Consider the following 18,034-nt stretch of genomic DNA (forward strand, 5'->3'; position numbering starts at 1 on the left):
ATTTTAATAAAGTTTTGTTTTTGTTTTTTTTAAAGAAAGCACAGTAAAAGCTATCTCACATAACAACTTTTATTACCCATTCTCAGGTCTTCTCTAAACAGTAGGTTATTAGCCACATGCATTAGAGACTGAAGCTAATTGTTTTCCATGTTTTTCAGATAAAGAAATGAATAGTTGTTCACATGATTTTTAAAGACACTTCCAGCACTACTATTCTGTGACTAGATTTAGAGGAGGGCCATGTAGAGAGTTAAAAGTTCATGGTCCCTGGGAACTCTGTTTGTCTTTTTGTTTCCTCCAGTGGTAGAGACACATTCCTGTCTCACTCTGCCCCCAAATGACAGGGACAACAACATTTCCTTATACCCTTGCTCAGAGAGGTTATCTAGATTTGTTCAGCCTTGTGCCTTGGGCCATGTCTCCCTCTCTTCTTGTCAGGAGAGAGAGACTGGCTGGCTCTCAAGTCCAGCTTTCCAAGTCATTTTCTTAGTGACTTAGAACCAAGCATCTTCTCAGCCTTTGACCTGGTTATCTGCAAGACGACCAATTCCTGCCTGTCCCCTGTACAAGATTACTATGACGCTCTAATAAAATAGGCAAGCTTAGAAAGTGTAGAATCTGGTACAAATGGTAAGGGAAGATGACCTCTTGTGATATTATATTGTCTATATAGGACTGTGTGCAGAAAGGGTCAGCATAGCAGGCCTAACTGCTTATTTTTAAAAAGGCCTACTTACAAGGTTGGCCCTCCGCTGGCCTCTAGGAAGTTGGATTTCTGATAAGAGTGGCTCCTGGCGCCTAAACTGTTGAAACAAATAATGTGGTTTATGCTAAGTGCCTGCTTTCCTTCTGGGATTTTGGTACTTGCCAGGCAGAGGGTGTCTCCATGGTCACCCTCCCAATAAAACTCGGGAAAACTCAGTCCCCAGTGAGCCTTGCTAGTGGATTACATGTCACACATGTTGTCATAACTCACCGACAGGGGAATTAAGCATGTGCTGTGTGACTCTACTGGGAGAGGATCTTGAAAGCTTGTGCCTGGTTTCTACAACTTTGTTCCATGCACCTTCCATTTGCTGATTTTTCTTTATAACCTTTGCTATATAAATCATAGCCCTGAGTATATCCATATTCCGAGTCTTGTGACTCTTCCCAGTAAATGACCAAATCTGGAGTGGTGTTGCAGACTCTCTTGATGCAAATGTTATTAGCTAAGATTTGAGTAACACACTTCACTGGGCTCCCCCTAAATATCTCAGGCCCCTTGCCCCCCAGGACTCCCCCCAAATCCAGTGCCCTGACTACACAGGGCTCAGAGTGCAGACTATGACCCTCACCAGGCTGTGTCTTAGAGAAAGTGGCCCAGCTGAAGCAGGAGGGATGCAGGCTATAGGAGCTGGGGAGATTCACATTCTCTGGGGATAAGTGGCTGGATTCCAGAAGAACAAGGAGGTGCTGGAGTTGAGGTGAGGCAGGGATAATCTGCCTGAAGAAGTGCTTGTGCCAGGGGAGGACCAGCCCCACTGAAGCTCTGTGGATCACTCCCAATAGTGTGGTTCTCCCCTGAGGCAAAGGCCAGGGCCCACCAAGGGTGAGGGAAACTGGTGGAGAGGTCAGGTGGGAGGAAGCTCCACAGGCTTGTCTGACAGAGCCTGGGTTCAGGTCTTGCCTATGTCACCTACTAGTGGTTTGATGCTGGGAAAATGATTAATTTCCTTTGTGCCTCAGTTTCCTTATTTTTAAATTCAGAATATTAACAGTGCCTACCTCATAGGTTGTTGGGAGAGTTAAGTGAAATAAAGAGTGTAAATGCCTAGGATTTGACAAGCACTAGATAAACCTTAGTTATGATGGTGTTGGCATCAAAGCAGCATTCAGTGGCCCAGAAACACTGTTCTTCAGGCTGGCAGCAGAGGCCCCTCAGAGGGGACAAGTGAGGAGAAGTACCCTGGGTCCATAAACAGCAGCTGAAACCACAGCTACTCAGTCAGCCATTTGGGAATACACAAGCTCTGCTCTAATTTTCACTCTGCGGCTTCCCCCTCTGGGTCTGGACTTGACTCTCACCCTGAGCTTGAATTTTTCTGGCCTCCTCACTGGAAAATGTTTGGAGCCCCATCCTCTACACTCCGAACCAGCCAGGCTTCCAGGCACAGCCCAGCCCCCTGCTCCATGGCTGCCAGGCTCCCGCCTCCGGCCCAGCTGTTCCCAATACATCATGAGTTACAGCTGTCCTTATATCTCATCCCCACCCCCCCTCCTGGCCTCCTCTCAAAGCCCTTTATGACACAATTGTTTTGCTCTTTCAGACTCAATTTGATGAGTGTGGATGGCAGGGATACAATGCAGTTGCCATATTCATTAAAGGCTGAAGTGTGCTCTACTGCTCATTCATGGTACCCACTCTCTCCCATCACTAAGGGCTATGTGTCCAATGTCCGCTACTGGGAAAAAATCAAGATGGCCATTTTCCAGTCCTGGGTGGGGAGACACACTAAGAATGAAAAACAAAACAGTACACTTGCCAAAGGAGTGGTACAGACAATAGGTACTCTGGAGGCTGAGAGCCACTGTGCTTAGGTAGTGAAATGATTCATGTGCGCAGCTGGGCTGAAGCTAATGCCATACAATGTAAGGATTGAATAGGAGATTGCAGGGGATGGCCTAAACACAGGGAGGAAGCACATATGCTCTTGGCATTTGAGTGAAGAGCAGAGGATTCATAGAGGGAAATAAAGAAAAGAAATTTGGAAAGGAAGGGGCCAGATCTCAGTAAGCCTTGAATGTTGCCTAGGAGTTTGAGATCCATGAAGTGTTGGGGATACCCTGAAAGTGAGCATGGGAGTGACCTTTGAAAGGCTGTTTATTTTCTTTGCCTTGGAGGCAGATGAGAGAAAACATTTCAGGCATTGGACGGTGTTTTGAGGCAGAGCCAGCTGGTGTCACTGTGAGTAGAATTGCTGTCCTATCTCTTCTTCCTCAGAACATAGACGTTTAGACAGGAATGATTTGGAGACTACCAGTGAAGATGGAGGAGTAAGTAAACACACTTCATCTCATGCAACCACAAAAAGAATTACAACTAGCCTCAAAAGAAATAACACCCTGAACTGCCAGAAAATCAAACTGTATGGAATTCCAACGACCAAGAAATAAAAGGAGCCACATTCGTCCAGATGTGTAGGAGGTGTGGAGACATGGAATCAGGGCAGAGAGGAGAAGAGAGGGGGTGTGGTGCAGCACAGAGAGGCAGCAGATAGCAGAATACATGGTCCCACATTCATGTGTGGTGGATAAAAATCAGGGGGTTTACCTTGGGAACAAGTGATCCAAACCCCAGGCCAGACCAAACAGACCAGGGTTCCAGTGCTGGGAAGATAAAGCACCACAACCTCTGGCTACAAAAGCAGTGGGGTTGGGGCAGTGAAAGAAACTGCCAGTTTCTCAAGACAGAGTGTGTTTAAAGGCACGCATGGAATTAGAACACATGCAAACCCACCCACTCTGGCATTCACCACCAGGGCAACAGATGGAAGGATGCCAGTCATATATAGAAAGTGGGTGAAGTGACTGGAAAGGGGTGAGTGCCAGGCAAACCTCCAGAATCCAGGCAGTGGTACTGTCCCCTCTCCGAGCCCTCCTCCCATACAGAACCACAAAGCCATGAAGTGGGTTGCCCCACCCTGGTGAATATCTAGGGCTCCACCCCATACAACTTAACAGGTATGCTAAGACAGGGAGTCAAAGCAGTTCTGCCTAATACCACAAGGAGGCTGCCAAATTGAGGAGACAGAAATGTGGCCCAAATGAAAGAACAGAACAAAACAAGTAAACGAAATAGAGATAACCAACCTATCAGATGCAGAGTTCAAAACACTAGTGATCAAGATGCTCAAAGAACTCATTGAGTAGGGCAACAACCTAAAGGAAGAAATGAAGGTTGCAGTGAGATAAAGAACAATCCACAGGGAACTGACAGTGAAGGGAAGGAAGCCAGGATTCAAGTCAATGATATGTAACATAAGGAAGAGATAAACATTCAAACAGAGAAGAAAGAAGAAACAAGAATTCAAAAAAAATAAAATGAGAAAAGTATAAGAAGGCTCTGGGACACCTCCAAAGGTGCCAACATCTGGATCATAGGAATGCCAGAAGGAGAAGAGGAACAGCAAGAAATTGAAAATGTATTTGAAAAATACTGAAAGAAAATTTCCCTAATCTGGCAAAATAAATAGACATACAAGTCCAGGGAGCACAGAGAGTGGAAAATTTGGATCCAAAGAGGACCACATCAATACACATCATAATTAAAATGCCAAAAGTTAAAGATAAAGGAGAATCTTAAAAACAGCAAGAGAAGAGCAGGGAGTTACCGACAAAGGAGTTCCCATAAGACTATCAGCTGATTTCTCAAAAGACACTTTGCAGGCAAGAAGGGACTGACAAGAAGTATTCAAAGTGATGAAAAGCAAGGACCTACAACTTAAATCAGTCTGTGCAGCAAAGCTATCATTTAGAATGGAAGGGCAGATAAAGTGCTTCCCAGACAAGGTAAAGGTAAAGGAGAGTTCATCATCACCAAGCCATTATTATATGAAATGTTAAAGGGGTTATTTAAGAAAAAGAAGATCAAAACTTTGAACATTAAAATGACAACAAACTCACAACTATCAACAACTGAATCTTTTTTAAAAAATTATTTATTTGTTTATTTATTAATTTTAGAGAGAGAGTAAAGGAGAAAGGGAGGGAGAGAAATATCACTGTGTGGTTGCCTCTCACTCACGCCCCCAACTGGGGACCTGACTTGCAACCTAGTCATGTGCCCTGACTGGGAATCGAACCAGTGACACTTAGCTTGCTGACCGACGCTCAATCCACTGAGCCACAGCACAACTGAATATTAAAAAAAAAGAAAAGAAAGAAAAACCACCATCAACAACAAAAAACCCAACAACTAAGCAAATAACGAAAACAGGAACAGAATCATAAGTATGGGGATCATCGGAGGGTTATCAGCTGGGGGGGAAGGGGGAGAAATGGGGAAATGGTGCAGGGATTAAGCATAATTGGTAGGTACAAAATAGACAGGGGGAAGTTAAGAATAATATAGGAAAGGGTGAAGCCAAAGAACTTAAATGCACGACCCATGGACATGAACTAAGGTGGGGGGATTGCTGGAGGGAAGGGAGGCACCAGGTGGAGAGGAATTAAGGGGGGTGGGGAATGGGACAACTGTAATAGCATAATTAATAAAATATACTTTAAAAAGAAAGGAATTATTTCATTAAAGAAACAAAGCAACAAAAGTCCTGTTCTGTAGGATATTAATTATATGTGCTATATCTTCATGTAATTATTAACTAAGTAGTCTTCTAAGGAAACATCTGGCTGCACTTACAATTTATTACACTGAGCCAGGAAACAAATGAGAAACCACTTTGTTTCTAAGCTTCTGGGGGTTCTGGATAAAGTCTCTCGGCAGCCTCTGGACCCTCATAACCGAGTGGCCTCTGTGTCTAACACCTTCCTCATGCCCTCATTTCCAGGAGGTCAGGAACAGCACAGCTCATGTTTAACGTGGTCTTGCTGTTATCCCACTAAGTCTGCCACACTCCAAGTCTGCATGGAGTTGTCAGTCCTGGGCACCCGCTCCTTTGTTGATGTGATTCCTGAGTGGAATTTCAGAGGCTTTTAGATCCATGTGGTTGAAAGAGGTGATAAGTTCTTCACAAACTTCTTGGTCAAGCATCTAAAAAGATGTTAGTATAAATCTTATTATAATATGTTCTAAGACTTAGTGTGTCTTATACTCAAAGAGCATGTCTTTTTTTCTCCTTGAGTTGTGTTAGAAAAAGCCCAGATCAGTATGTGCCAGGCCCAGGAGGGGATGGGGATATGCAAAACCCCTGGAAGATTTTGAGAGAAAAGAATTTCATCCTGTCACGTGGGTCTCCTAGGAAAACATCAACAAAAAAAAATGTTTAGAGGGAAATCATCTTGGTAAAATGTCCACAGAAACATCTGGAAAAAATATGTGACTTTCTGAGCTCACGTGATACCATGTTTGAACATACAACCATTTCCTGCCCTTCTTTCAATGCATACTTAAAATAGAATAGTTAGAATGTGATAAATGCAAAGTAATTGCTAGCCCAAATGAGTCCTGCCCCAATCTGAAATTGAGAACATATTGTTAGTGTGTAGATTTAAATGAAACTAAGCAAAAGCACATTTTTTTTTCTGATTATAAAAGTCAACGAGGTGACAGTATAAACATGAAAAGAAGTTTAAAGAAGAAAATAAAACTAACCCACAACCTCACAACCTAGAAATAATTACTGGCAACATTTTTAGCATATTATCTTTTGTTATACCACATATATTTAAATAAAGGGATCATAAATAGATACAATACTATTTTGACATTTTTCATTAACATTCTGACATAAATATTTCCTATATCATTCATTATTTTTTTAAAAGATGTTTTAATAGCTGCATATATTTTTATCATGGGGATATGCCAAAACATATTTAACTATGTCTATTGATGAAGATTCAGAGGGTTTCTAGTTTTTTCTATGGTAAGTGATATTTTGATTAAAATTGTTATACAAAAACATTTTTAAATCTTTATTTCTTTTTCTTTTCCCCTCTGGCTGCTTATAAAATTTTGTCTCTGTTACTTAAATTTTATTATGACATGTCTAGAAATGTATTTTTATTTATTTTGCTTGGCATTTGTCTGGCTTCTTAAATCTATAGGTTGATGTCTTTCTGCAGTTTGGGGACATTCTTAGGCATTACCTCTTCAAACATTGCTTCTGCACTGTTTCTCCTCTTCTGGTATCTCACAAACCTGTTATTGAACTTACTGTATTCTCTGTATCATCTATTCTCCTTTCTGTATTTCTTTTTTATCTCTCTGTGCTTCATTCTAGAAAGTTTCTTCTGACCTACCAATCTTCTACTTCACCAATACTCTCTTCAATTGTGTCTAATCTGCTATTAAACTGCCCAGTGAGTTTTTAATTTTACTCAACTTTTCAACTCCAGATTTTTCTCCTTTTACTTTTTCAAACTTTCTATATCACTTTTTATAGTTCATATTTTTCTGATGAAATTTTTAAGCTCTCTTTTCATCTCCTCAAATCCAGTAAACATAGATATTCTGCAATTAGTGTCTGATAGTCCACTCCTGGAGCTTATGCAGCAGTTGTGTTATTTCCACAGGTCTGACTTTCAATATCTCAACTCCTGATGTTTGATTTCCTTTATGTGCTAGAGATCATATTTGAAAACTTATTTATTGAATTAATTTGAAACCTAGGATGATATTATCTGCCTCCCCTGAGAATGTTTGTTTACTTTTCTCAAGAGCACAGGAGGGCTAGCAGCCCTGATCCCTTAATTAAAATAGAAGATTTGACATTCTCTGGGTCACCCAGGTGAAATTAAGCAGACACGCAGCCTGTGGGAGGGCAGGCTGATTTTGGGTGGAAAGTTAGCCTCAGGGACAACCTTTCAGTATCCTAGATAAAAATGGAGGGGTCTTTTCAGGTTGCCCATCATTGGTAAGTACTGAAGCCTAACTTTTAACTCCCTGGTCTGCTGAGGTTTCCAGAAATGCAATGTCAGAGGGGGCTCAGACTCTTAGCCCCCTTTCTAGACTGATACTTACCTCTGGCCAGAAGCAAACCCAGTGTTGGGTTTCTCTCTTTGTTCCAGTCAGCCAGATCTCAACTCAATCATTTCCATTGTCTTCATTTTTATTGGATTTATTAAGAGTTGAAAAAAATTTTTAGTATATTTTATTGGTTACGTTGTTACAGTAGTCCCAATTTCTTTTCCCTTTGCTCCCCTCTGCCCATTACCTCTATTCCCTTGAGCAACTCCACACCCTCCCCCCTTATTTCATGTCCATGGGTTGTGCAGATAAGTTCTTTGGCTTCACCCATTCCTATATTATTCTTAATATGCCCCTGTCTATTTTGTACCAACGGATTATGCTTCTTAGTCCCTGCACCATTTCTTCATATCTTCCCCTCCCCCCTCCCAGCTCATAACCCTCCAGATGATCTCTATACCTATGATTCCATTCCTATTCTGGTTTGCTTAGTTTTCTTTTTTTCTTTTTTTATTTTTTAGATTCTATTGTTGATAGTTCTGAGTTTGTTGTCATTTTAGTGTTCATAGTTTTGATCCTCTTTTTCTTAAATTAGTTTCTTTAACACTTCATATAATAATGGCTCAGCGATGATGAACTCTGTTAGCTTTACCTTGTCTGGGAAGCACTTCATCTACCCTTCCATTCTAAATATAGTTTTGTTTGATAGAGTAATCTTGGTTGTAGATCTTTGCTTTTCATCACTTCAAATATTTCTTGCCAGTCCCTTCTTGCCTGCAAAGTTTCTTTTGAGAAATCAGCTGACAGCCTTATAGGCACCCCTTTGTAGGTAACTCTCTGCTTTTCTCTTGCTAATTTTAAGATTCTCTCTTTATCTTTCATCTTTGGCATTTTAATTATGATGCGTCTTGGTGTGGTCCTCTTCAGGTCCAAACTTTTTAGAACACCTGTACTTCCTGGACTTCCAAATTTGGGAAGTTTTCCTCATTATTTTTTTATATAAGTTTTCAATTTCTTACTCTTCTTCTTCCATCTCAAGTGAGATGGGGGTCTTTTGGAGCATCCCGATAAACATAAAGAGCGTCTCAACCCATTCAGCTTGCTGGTGGGGGCAGGGATGCCCTGCTTTTAGCAAACCCACCCTTCAGTTTATCTCTGTTTTGTCGTTAAAGGGGCGTGGATTTTCACGATCCTTGCATCAAGACTCGGGTCTTGTCCCTCAGACCCTCGGGACCACCCGGCCCCAGCGCAACTATGAACTTGGAGCGGGTGTCCAACGAGGAGAAGTTGAACCTGTGCCGGAAGTACTACCTGGGTGGGTTTGCTTTCCTGCCCTTTCTCTGGTTGGTCAACATCTTCTGGTTCTTCCGAGAGGCCTTCCTTGTCCCAGCATACACAGAGCAGAGCCAAATCAAAGGCTGTGAGTCCAGGGCACGGTTGAAAGTAGGCGGTGGGGGGAAGGGGTGGAGAGAAAACATGGAGCTTTAGTGGGAGGGGATGATGGAAGTTCAGGAATTCTAGGGCTCTGTGGGAAAAAAGAGAGAGCTGGTCAGGGGGTGATCAGAGAGCTCGTGAAGCCAACTTTCCCCATTTCTAATATCTCTTACAGATGTCTGGCGTTCAGCTGTAGGCTTCCTCTTCTGGGTGATTATACTCACCACCTGGATCACCATCTTTCAGATCTACCGGTCCCGTTGGGGTGCCCTTGGGGACTACCTCTCCTTCACCATACCCCTGGGTACCCCCTGACAACTTCTGCACAGGCCTGAGACCTGATCATTCTTGCAGGATGGGCTTCTGTACTCTGAGCCCAGGCTCAAGCCCCAAATACTTATTCCCATCTCCTATGTTCTCTGTTGACATCCCCCAATAAATAACCCTAATTCTGTATGTTGACTTCCTAGGATCTTTTGGACACAGAAACAGAAAATGATTATTAATATTCAGAAACATTCACTGAATGCTTACTTTGTTCCAAGGTTAGTGCTTCACACATTATGGGCATTTTCTTACTGAATACTGCTCATAAGCCCCTGGCTGGTTTGGCTCAGTGGATTGAGCATCGGCCTGCGAGCTAAGTGTTGCTGGTTCGATCTTCCAGTCAGGGCACATCAGAGAAGGAAAACTCTGACTCCAAAAAACCTCCGCTGCCTTGCGGCATACCTCTTCAGGGGAAAGGCTAAGGGAGTAAACCCCGACAGAAAATCCGGAGCCGGAGTCCCTAAGGCGGTTTGACGTTGTAGTCAACACCGGCAACTCCTGCGGCGCACCTGAAGCCAAGCTGTATTGACTCCGTCTTTCCCTTGGATCCTTCAGCTGCGAAGAGAGGGGGGGGTCTGCTGCATGGGCAACAGCAGACCCTCCATATCACCCTGCCCAGGCTCTGTAGCTTCAGCTTCACTGGAGAGGACACTCCAGCGTCATCACAAGATGTCGATACAACACGGGAGGAGACAGATACCGTGTCACTCCTGAGTTGGACTGCACAGCCATTCTTGGCGGTGCAGATAGACTCTTAAGAAGCTACACCATCGTCTCTCGAGACGGACGGCTGCCGACTGCGACTCTTCCTCTTGTCCTTCTGGCACCCTTATGGTTCAGATGTTGGCACATTTAAAGTTATTCCAGAGGTTTTCAAGCTGCTCCTCATTTTTTTTTCAATTCTTGTTTCCTCGTTGTATACTGATTGACTGTTTATTTCTTTCTTATGTTCCAAATCATTGATTTGAACCCAGTTTCTCTCCCTTCACCATTGGTTTTGTGTGGATTTTCCTTCATTTCACTTAGCATAGCCTTCACTTCTTCCCTTATGCATTTGCCATACTTAAGCATATCTGTCAAACCTTTGAGCATCTTTATCACCCATGTTTTGAACTCTTCATCTGTTAGGTTGACTGTCTCCTCATCTGTTAGATTGGCTGTCTCCTCCTCACTTAGTTCTATTACTGGGACCTTGATCTGGTCCCTCTTTTGGGCCATACTTTTCTGTCTCCTCATCTTGACAGGCTCCTGTGTTTGCCTCTGTGTCTTAGTTAGAGTTGTCACACCTGTTATGTTGTAAGGGGCAGAGCCTTAGGTATTCATCAGTATAGGGTGACTCATTCACCACATTGTGGCACTGTATGTGGGGGTGGGGTCTGAGAGGGAACAATGCCGCTTGCTCAGCACTTGTTGCTTTTCCAAGCACTGCTCCTACTTCCCCTATGGACTGACACCTCTCTAGCTGTTGTCCTGGTTGTGGTTCCCAGACTGGGTGGGTCTGCAGATGTTCCAGGACCATGTAGGCCTCTAAACAAGAACACTCTACTGAGAGACTGGCAGTTTATTCCTCTGCCCCAACCCCCACTGGTTTTCCCAGTTAGAAGCAATGAGGCTTTATTTTCCCCAGTGCTGGAACCATGAGCTGCACAGTCTGGTCTAGTGCTGGGACCGCTCTCCAGTTGCCCCTCCCTACTTTTTTAAATGTGTGACGACACTTTCAGCCAACCCACCACTGCTGCTGCCACTGTCACCACACCACTTTCTCTCTGCCCCGGCTCTGCCCCTCTTACCTGTCTGATGAGTAATTCTTTATATCTTTGTTAGACTTCCATGCAGCTCAGTTTTCTGGAACTTCTGGTTGTCTCCAGTTTTGAGGCAGCTGTATTCCTTCTTAGTTGTGGAGTGAGACGCAGTATGTCTACCTATGCCTCCATTTTGGCCAGAAATCCAAGAGTTTAAAATTTTTAAATCTGGTTTCTTTCATTGTTTTCAGCTGCAGAGTTGTCCAAGTCACATAATCTGACGTTCTCAGTGGTGGAAATCATTATTATTCTCTAAGATATATTCCTAGTAATGGAATTGATACATTTTTAAGACTCATGAGACGCATTGCCTCAAAATTCCATAAACGTGCTTTCTTTATATGAATCCTTTATTCTTTTTTCCTCCTGGTTGCTGCTGGTGTCTTAGAGTCCATTCTCCTAAGACTCTAAAACATGGAGCAGGTTTTAACTTGTAGTTGCAAATCAGATGGGTAAAAAAAATGATGAGCTTTTTTCCATATTTGAATTCAACTTGTTTTCTAGCTCCCATTTCACTGATGATAGAAAAGAAAACAAATCCTGTCATTTCAAGGTAACTGAGTTTCTTCTAATTTAAAACTCCCTCTCTTTGAAGTCAATTGCTCAGTGAGATTGGGATTAAACAGGCTATTCTTTGTAAGGGCCTCTCTTCCACTTCAAAAGGTCTCTCTCTCCCATCTCCCCTCTTGAACATCACTCAGGAGCAAGGGAAGCTGGCACTGCGCTGTGGAGAGGGAGAGGGGTCTGGGCTGCAGGCTCCCCTCTGGAACCTTCCTGCCCCTGCTGACTTATCTCATACCTCCCCATCTTCCGAGTTTTATCCCCTCCATCGTCACTGCTGATGTCCTTGGTCCTGAACTCCAGATGCAGTAGCCACTCATTCTGTGCCCTCTGATCTTCTGACCCCTCTTATGATCCCCCCAGTTTAGCTTTTTGCTACCCCTTCCCTGGAAAATGCAGGAAAACCAGAATTTCCTGTATGCCAGGAGCTGGCGGTGGATACTGGGGGCCCTCTTGTGGGTCCCCTCTCTGCCTGATCATCACTCCGCCATTCCTGCCCCACTGCCCAGGCACTCTGCAAGACTTTCTTCCTCCCATGGAGTGCTAGGCAGCAAGCACAGCATCATCTCTGCCACCATCCTGGCCTCAATCTATTTGTAGAATTTCTCTCTTCACGCCCTGAATTCCACCCTGAGCAATAAGACTAAGCTAACAGTCCTTCAGAAGAGGCCTTCCTGCAGGTCCGTCTCCCCTCCTCCACTCTCTCCTCAGACTTTGGCCCAAGCCAGGAAGAATTAGCCTCCTTTGGGTACTGGAAACACCCATCTGTCAGTGGCTCTCAACCCTGGTTGCACTTTTGAACCAAATATGAATGTAGACCAATTGAATCAGAGTGCCTGGAAATGAGCCCAAACACAGGTAATATTTTAAAGCTCTCTAGGTGATCCTAAGGTGAGCCAGCACTGCAACCCACGCCGGCTGTGTCACGACCTCCGTCCTCTGGCTTTGCCTTGATATTTCTGCTGTCCTTGGTATCTCAAAGGATGTTCAGAATTTAGAAAACACTTTTATCCAAGGCATGGCTTGTGCACTTGAAATCCTAACTTCAAGACTGTTTCAGAAGTTAGCTTCAAGTTTGGTTTTATAATCACAACCAAAAATTAATATCTTTGCGCCTGCGAGCCAAGTGTCGCTGGTTCGATTCCCAGTCAGGGCACATGACTAGGTTGCACGTCAGGTCCCCAGTTGGGGGCGCAAGTGAGAGGCAACCACACAGTGAAGTTTCCCTCTCTTTCTCCTTTCCCCTCTCTCTAAAAACAAACAAACAAATTATTATTTTTTAATTAATATCTTTGCTTCTCTTCATCCCAGCTTTGACAGTCTTAACCTGTCTCAAAGGTACAGTTACCCCCAAGTGAAAGAGCAAATCCAGAATAGAAAAGCCCATCATAAATTTCAAAATATATCATTATTTTATTTGGCTACTTTCTTAGATTTATTTTACTATGACTCTAGCCTTTAAATAAGCAAGGCCATCAGAAAGCTATGGCCTCATTTTGGCCTTGGAAACAATTTTTCTCATCTTATAATCAGGGGAATGCTGTGAACCAATGCCAAGGAATAACTTATAAAACAGATTTGTGGAGCTTGTATTACTGAAGCGGTGTTGCAAGGAAACTGTTCACCAAGTTACTCAGTAGGGAAATTCCTTGGATGTCTTTGTGCCAAGTAGCTATACTTCTCTTTAAAAAATCTTTTAGACACTGCAGAGCATTCCAGTGATTTTATCTGCAGAAAACATAGAGCTGAATTTGTGGCCCGCCTTTATTAAATGAACACTTTGTACACTGAGCTCACCCTTGGCATCATCTTATCCTGCTCGTCTCCCCTTTGTTTTCTTGTTCTCATTTACTTATTTTTAATTTTTTTTATCCCATAGTGCCTGCATTTATATAGGATGTTCTGAAACTTTCTCAGAAAAATTGTTCAGTGTGCACAAATCTCAGTATTCTTCCTTTCTTTATAGAATAACGTGTGTTTTTGCTAGCCTGACACCATTTTCAAGTGTACGGCCCAAAGCCTTTATCAAATTTTTTCTTACATCAGCCCTGGAAGCCACAAGAGATTATTATCCTCCTTTGCAGATGAGAAGGAGGCTCATCCATCTTTCAAGTCTTTCTCTTTCTCTGAGTCCCTTATCTGTCCTTTTCAAAGTTACCTTCCTGCCAGTCACGGTGGACCAGTCATTGTGGCATCTCCCATCCCCTTCACAATTTTAGCAAAAATTTTCTGTAAAGGGCCAAATAATAAATATTTTAGAATTTATGATCCAAAGCAAAATCAAGGCTATTATGTAGGTATTTATAAACAAGAGCAAAAACAAATTTCCACAAATATTTTACTGATGAAATCCAAAATGCATATAATTTTTTGGAGTTCAGGTCTCCTAATGAGGAAAACTGAATTTTGTTTGGGGAGGGGTAACATTTTGCATTACTGAGGTTCAAAGCTAGTGTCCCCATCTTTAAATTGATTATAAATGTATAAAAGAAATTCCTAGTTGTCTGACTGGATAAAAACAGGTGATGTAGTTCTCTACCCTTCCTCTTTTTCTCTTTTCCAAACATCCACCCAAATATGTTTCATCTCATATGATACTTCACCAGACACGCACACACACACACACAGTTCATGGCTGATAATAGCCCCATGTGTTTCCACTTCTTTAGAAACTTCATGCTTTTACAAAAATCATCTTCAAAGGATTATTCACAAGTCAATTTCCCAAAGAAAATATAATTAGCAAAAAGCAAAGTGTTATGCTGAGAAAATTACCTTCAAGAAACATTTACTAGAGAGTTTCTATACAGTCTTTGTTTTACAATCAGTCAGCCAAGGAAGTACGTGGGGACTGGCAACTTCAATCCCCACCAGCATTGTCTGCATCTGTGAAAAACCACACTCCAGAGGGGTGAGCATTTCCTTTATCCTCCACAGGGAAAGACTCTTCATACCCAGACAGTTCACTTCCCGATCTGGAGGATGATGTTGTCTCAGCATGAATTATCTTTTCAGCAACAAAAGGGAAATGCCACCTCCATTTAACAGGTGAAGCACCGGCCTCTGGGTCCTATTTTCCTGTGAGATATTTGTGTGCTGGAGACAGCATTTGATTTTTGAAAAGGCAGCAGGACTTACCCATTTAGTGTTTGTATGTATAGCAGAGGGAAATGGAACTCTGAGTATTAAATTACTGTACAGCGCCAGTGAGAATTCTATGCAAGCAGCGAACTCCTTTCCTGAGATTGTATTTTTACTGTTTAGCAGCTGCAAGTTCCCAGAAATCTTCAGAGCGAGACCACTTATTCTATTTGGTAAGCTTAACTGCTGACAGTTTTCAATGACTTCATTGGGGAGGCTGCAGGATACTTAGGAGGTCGTGGGGTCAGGCACCATTGGCTGCTCTTAGCTCCACACTTAATTTTATGTGTTTGCCCTTGGACAGTTCACCCAACCCTTACTTAGCCTCAGTTTTGTCATCTGGAAGGTGGGGCTAATAATATCTACTGAGTAGAGCTGCTTTGAGGCTTAGAAATAATTATGAATTGTCCTAGGGCAGCACCAGATGCATCCATTTGCTCAGTTCAGGGTGTCGTTGACCTGGGTGATGCACTGCCCACCCTCTCTCCTCTCCCTCCCTGACCTGTCTTTTGGACACTTGAGCATATCAGTGTCTGTGCTAGAAGGTGACTGAGAAAGGTCAACATCCACATCAGGCACTCATTCTGTTGATTAGGAAACGGTGTAAAAGAATTCGTGGTGCACAGTATGGTAACCAAGTGCACTGAAATAAGTGCATTTTGATTAACCAAGCTACCTGCGAGTATTGCTGAAAAGTGGACAATACCATCAAAATACCCAGTGCTGGTTGTAACCTGAGAACAGGACTTGCAGAAAGTTATACAAGACAACAGAGATGACACTGAATTTTATAAGCTTTTTCTACAAACGGGGCCTTGTCAGTAGCAGGTGCTCAGCGACAGGCCATGGCATTAGCTGAGGCAGGGCTGGGGCCGATGGAAATGGCAGGTGTTTGAGTTTGAGATCAGGGCAAGGTAACGAGTCCTAACAAGGGAGGCCCACTGGAATCCTGAGAAGAGAAAGCAGGATGAGCCTGGGGCTCCTGGCTCGTGAACCATCAGCCTGGCATGAATTTGGAGATGTGGCCACCTGAGACAGGTGGCCGGGACCTACAAGAGCAGCAGGAGGTGAAAGGCAGGCAGGGCAAAGCGAAACACAGACACCCTGGCCCCGATACTCTGCTAGCCACATGGTGACATACATGTACCCTGGTAGGAATGGTCACTGAACAGGGGCAGAGGGAAGTCTGTTCCCAAGGGAAGCTTTATTCTGAGGTCAGCACATCACCCAGTCCAACGTTTTCTAGCTCCTTCTTCCCTCTCCACTAGTGAGGCCTGCTCTTACTCCTCCCATGGCCTTGCTCACCAAAAAATAACAGGGTTACTATGGCTTCAACCAGAAATTGTTTTTACTGAGGAACAACAAAAAATAGTGTTTGCCTGGTCACTAAGAAGGTATCACATGATTTTATATCCTTCAGTGTTTGGGACTTAGTCCAGCGAAGATATCTCCATTGTCTCACAATGCTCGTTGACCAGATGAATAAATGCACAAATGAGCAATATCCTTGATCCTGACTCGGAACCCCTCCCTGCGGATGAGGAGAAAGTGTTTAGAATTGAACGGGTCCTATGGGCAATAGGGAGGTGGGGTTTCACACACGTGTCCTCTTGGACTCCTTGCGCGCAGGCACAGACTCTGCACTCAGCCATGGAGCTGAGAGAAGATGCCCTCGGGTGGGGCTGGGCTATCTGCAGGGCTGGCATCCCCCACCCTGTCACTGCAGGCCAGACAGGCATTTCTTTGACTGCCTCACTTGGTTCCCTTGGCTGTTTTCACACACCTGTCCCCGATACTCACCTCAGAATTCACACCTCTATGCCATGTTGTACCAGACTTCCTCACTTCTCTTTCCTCCTAGAACTTCATCCTCTGCTGGTCTCTCTCCAGACACCATTTGCCAGGATCTTCACCAGCTTCTGCTTCCCTGTCCAGACTCTCCACCCCAACGATCCTTGTGTCCTTCATTGCTCACTGTTTTTAAGTTCTCAGTGACAACTCACACGTGTTGAGCACATTGTCATGCACAGAGCACACGTTTTCATCATCTCATCAGACTCTCACCACAATCCTATTAGATCATCTGGGGAGTGTCTCTTGCCCAGTTTACTAATGAAGAAACTGAGTCACAGATGTTTGGAGGACTGCCCAGAAGTAGCAGGCCTTTTAGATTAGTGTGCCTTCCCTTAGGCCTGGGGCCACTGTCCCCACCCCCACCCATCCTGGAGTGAGGACCATGGTGCTTGTGCTCTTCACTCCAGATTGGAAGTATGGTGTCTGGGCTAAAACTTGAAACATTTTGGGACTTTATCTCCAGAGCACTGGGAAATCTGTCTTTGTGAACGGGAGGTAAGAATGGAGATAGAACCACCCCTCCAGTCTCCCGCCCTCTGTTCTAATGGCTATTGGAAATTTTGACTTCATATTTACAATGTAATGTGATATTCAAAGCAAGTTTGAGAATTGTTATCACCAGCTCAGTATTTTTTATTATGTTAAAATACACATAAAATTTACCATTTTAACCATTTTAAGCCTACCACTCGGTGACATTAAGTACATTCACAGGATTGTGCAACCATCGGCACTGTCTGCTCCCAGAATATTTTTATCACCCAGAATGGAAACCCCACACCCATGAAGCAAACACACTCCCTACTACCTGCTCCCCTCTTTCCCCTGCCTCAGACTACCACCAATCTGCTTTCTGTTTCTATGGATCTGCCTATTCTGGATATTTCATATAAATGAAATCATATGATATGTGACTCTGTGTCTGGCTTCTATTACTTAGAATATCGTTTTTGAGGTTCAACCATGTCATACCATGTAACAGAACTTTATTCCTTTTAATGGCTGAGTAAAATTCCATTGTATGAATATATTACAGTTGGTTTATCCATTCATTCATTGGTGGATATTTGGATTGTTTAAACCTTTTGGCTTTTGTGAATAATGGTGCTATGAACATGCGTGTACAAGTTGGTGTTGGAACACCCGTTCTCAGTTATTTAGGGTGTATTCCTAGAAATGTGGCTGGAGCCAAGAGAGCATGGAGAGGGTGTCAGAGAAGCTCCAAGAACACAGACTGTCTAGATGGAGGCTTGTGGGCCATCGTGAAGCCCTGGCTTTTACTCCG

At 43.4% G+C, this 18,034-nt stretch overlaps 2 protein-coding genes across 3 annotated transcripts in view; both read left to right on the top strand.

Moving 5' to 3' along the window:
* GALNT17 (polypeptide N-acetylgalactosaminyltransferase 17) overlaps nucleotides 1-18,034 on the top strand; it is a 447,810-nt gene that overhangs the window by 309,697 nt on the left and 120,079 nt on the right. The window lies entirely within an intron of this gene.
* Nucleotides 8,672-9,520, top strand: LOC150009142 (gamma-secretase subunit PEN-2). Its single transcript, XM_090279121.1, has 2 exons — nucleotides 8,672-9,050; nucleotides 9,240-9,520. The coding sequence occupies exons 1-2, from the start codon at nucleotides 8,885-8,887 to the stop codon at nucleotides 9,377-9,379; spliced, it is 306 nt and encodes a 101-aa protein (XP_090135247.1). The 5' UTR covers nucleotides 8,672-8,884; the 3' UTR covers nucleotides 9,380-9,520.

Source organism: Furipterus horrens, unplaced genomic scaffold (genome assembly GCF_987537825.1).
Source record: "Furipterus horrens unplaced genomic scaffold, mFurHor1.1.pri manual_scaffold_5, whole genome shotgun sequence".
Lineage (NCBI taxonomy): Eukaryota > Metazoa > Chordata > Mammalia > Chiroptera > Furipteridae > Furipterus > Furipterus horrens.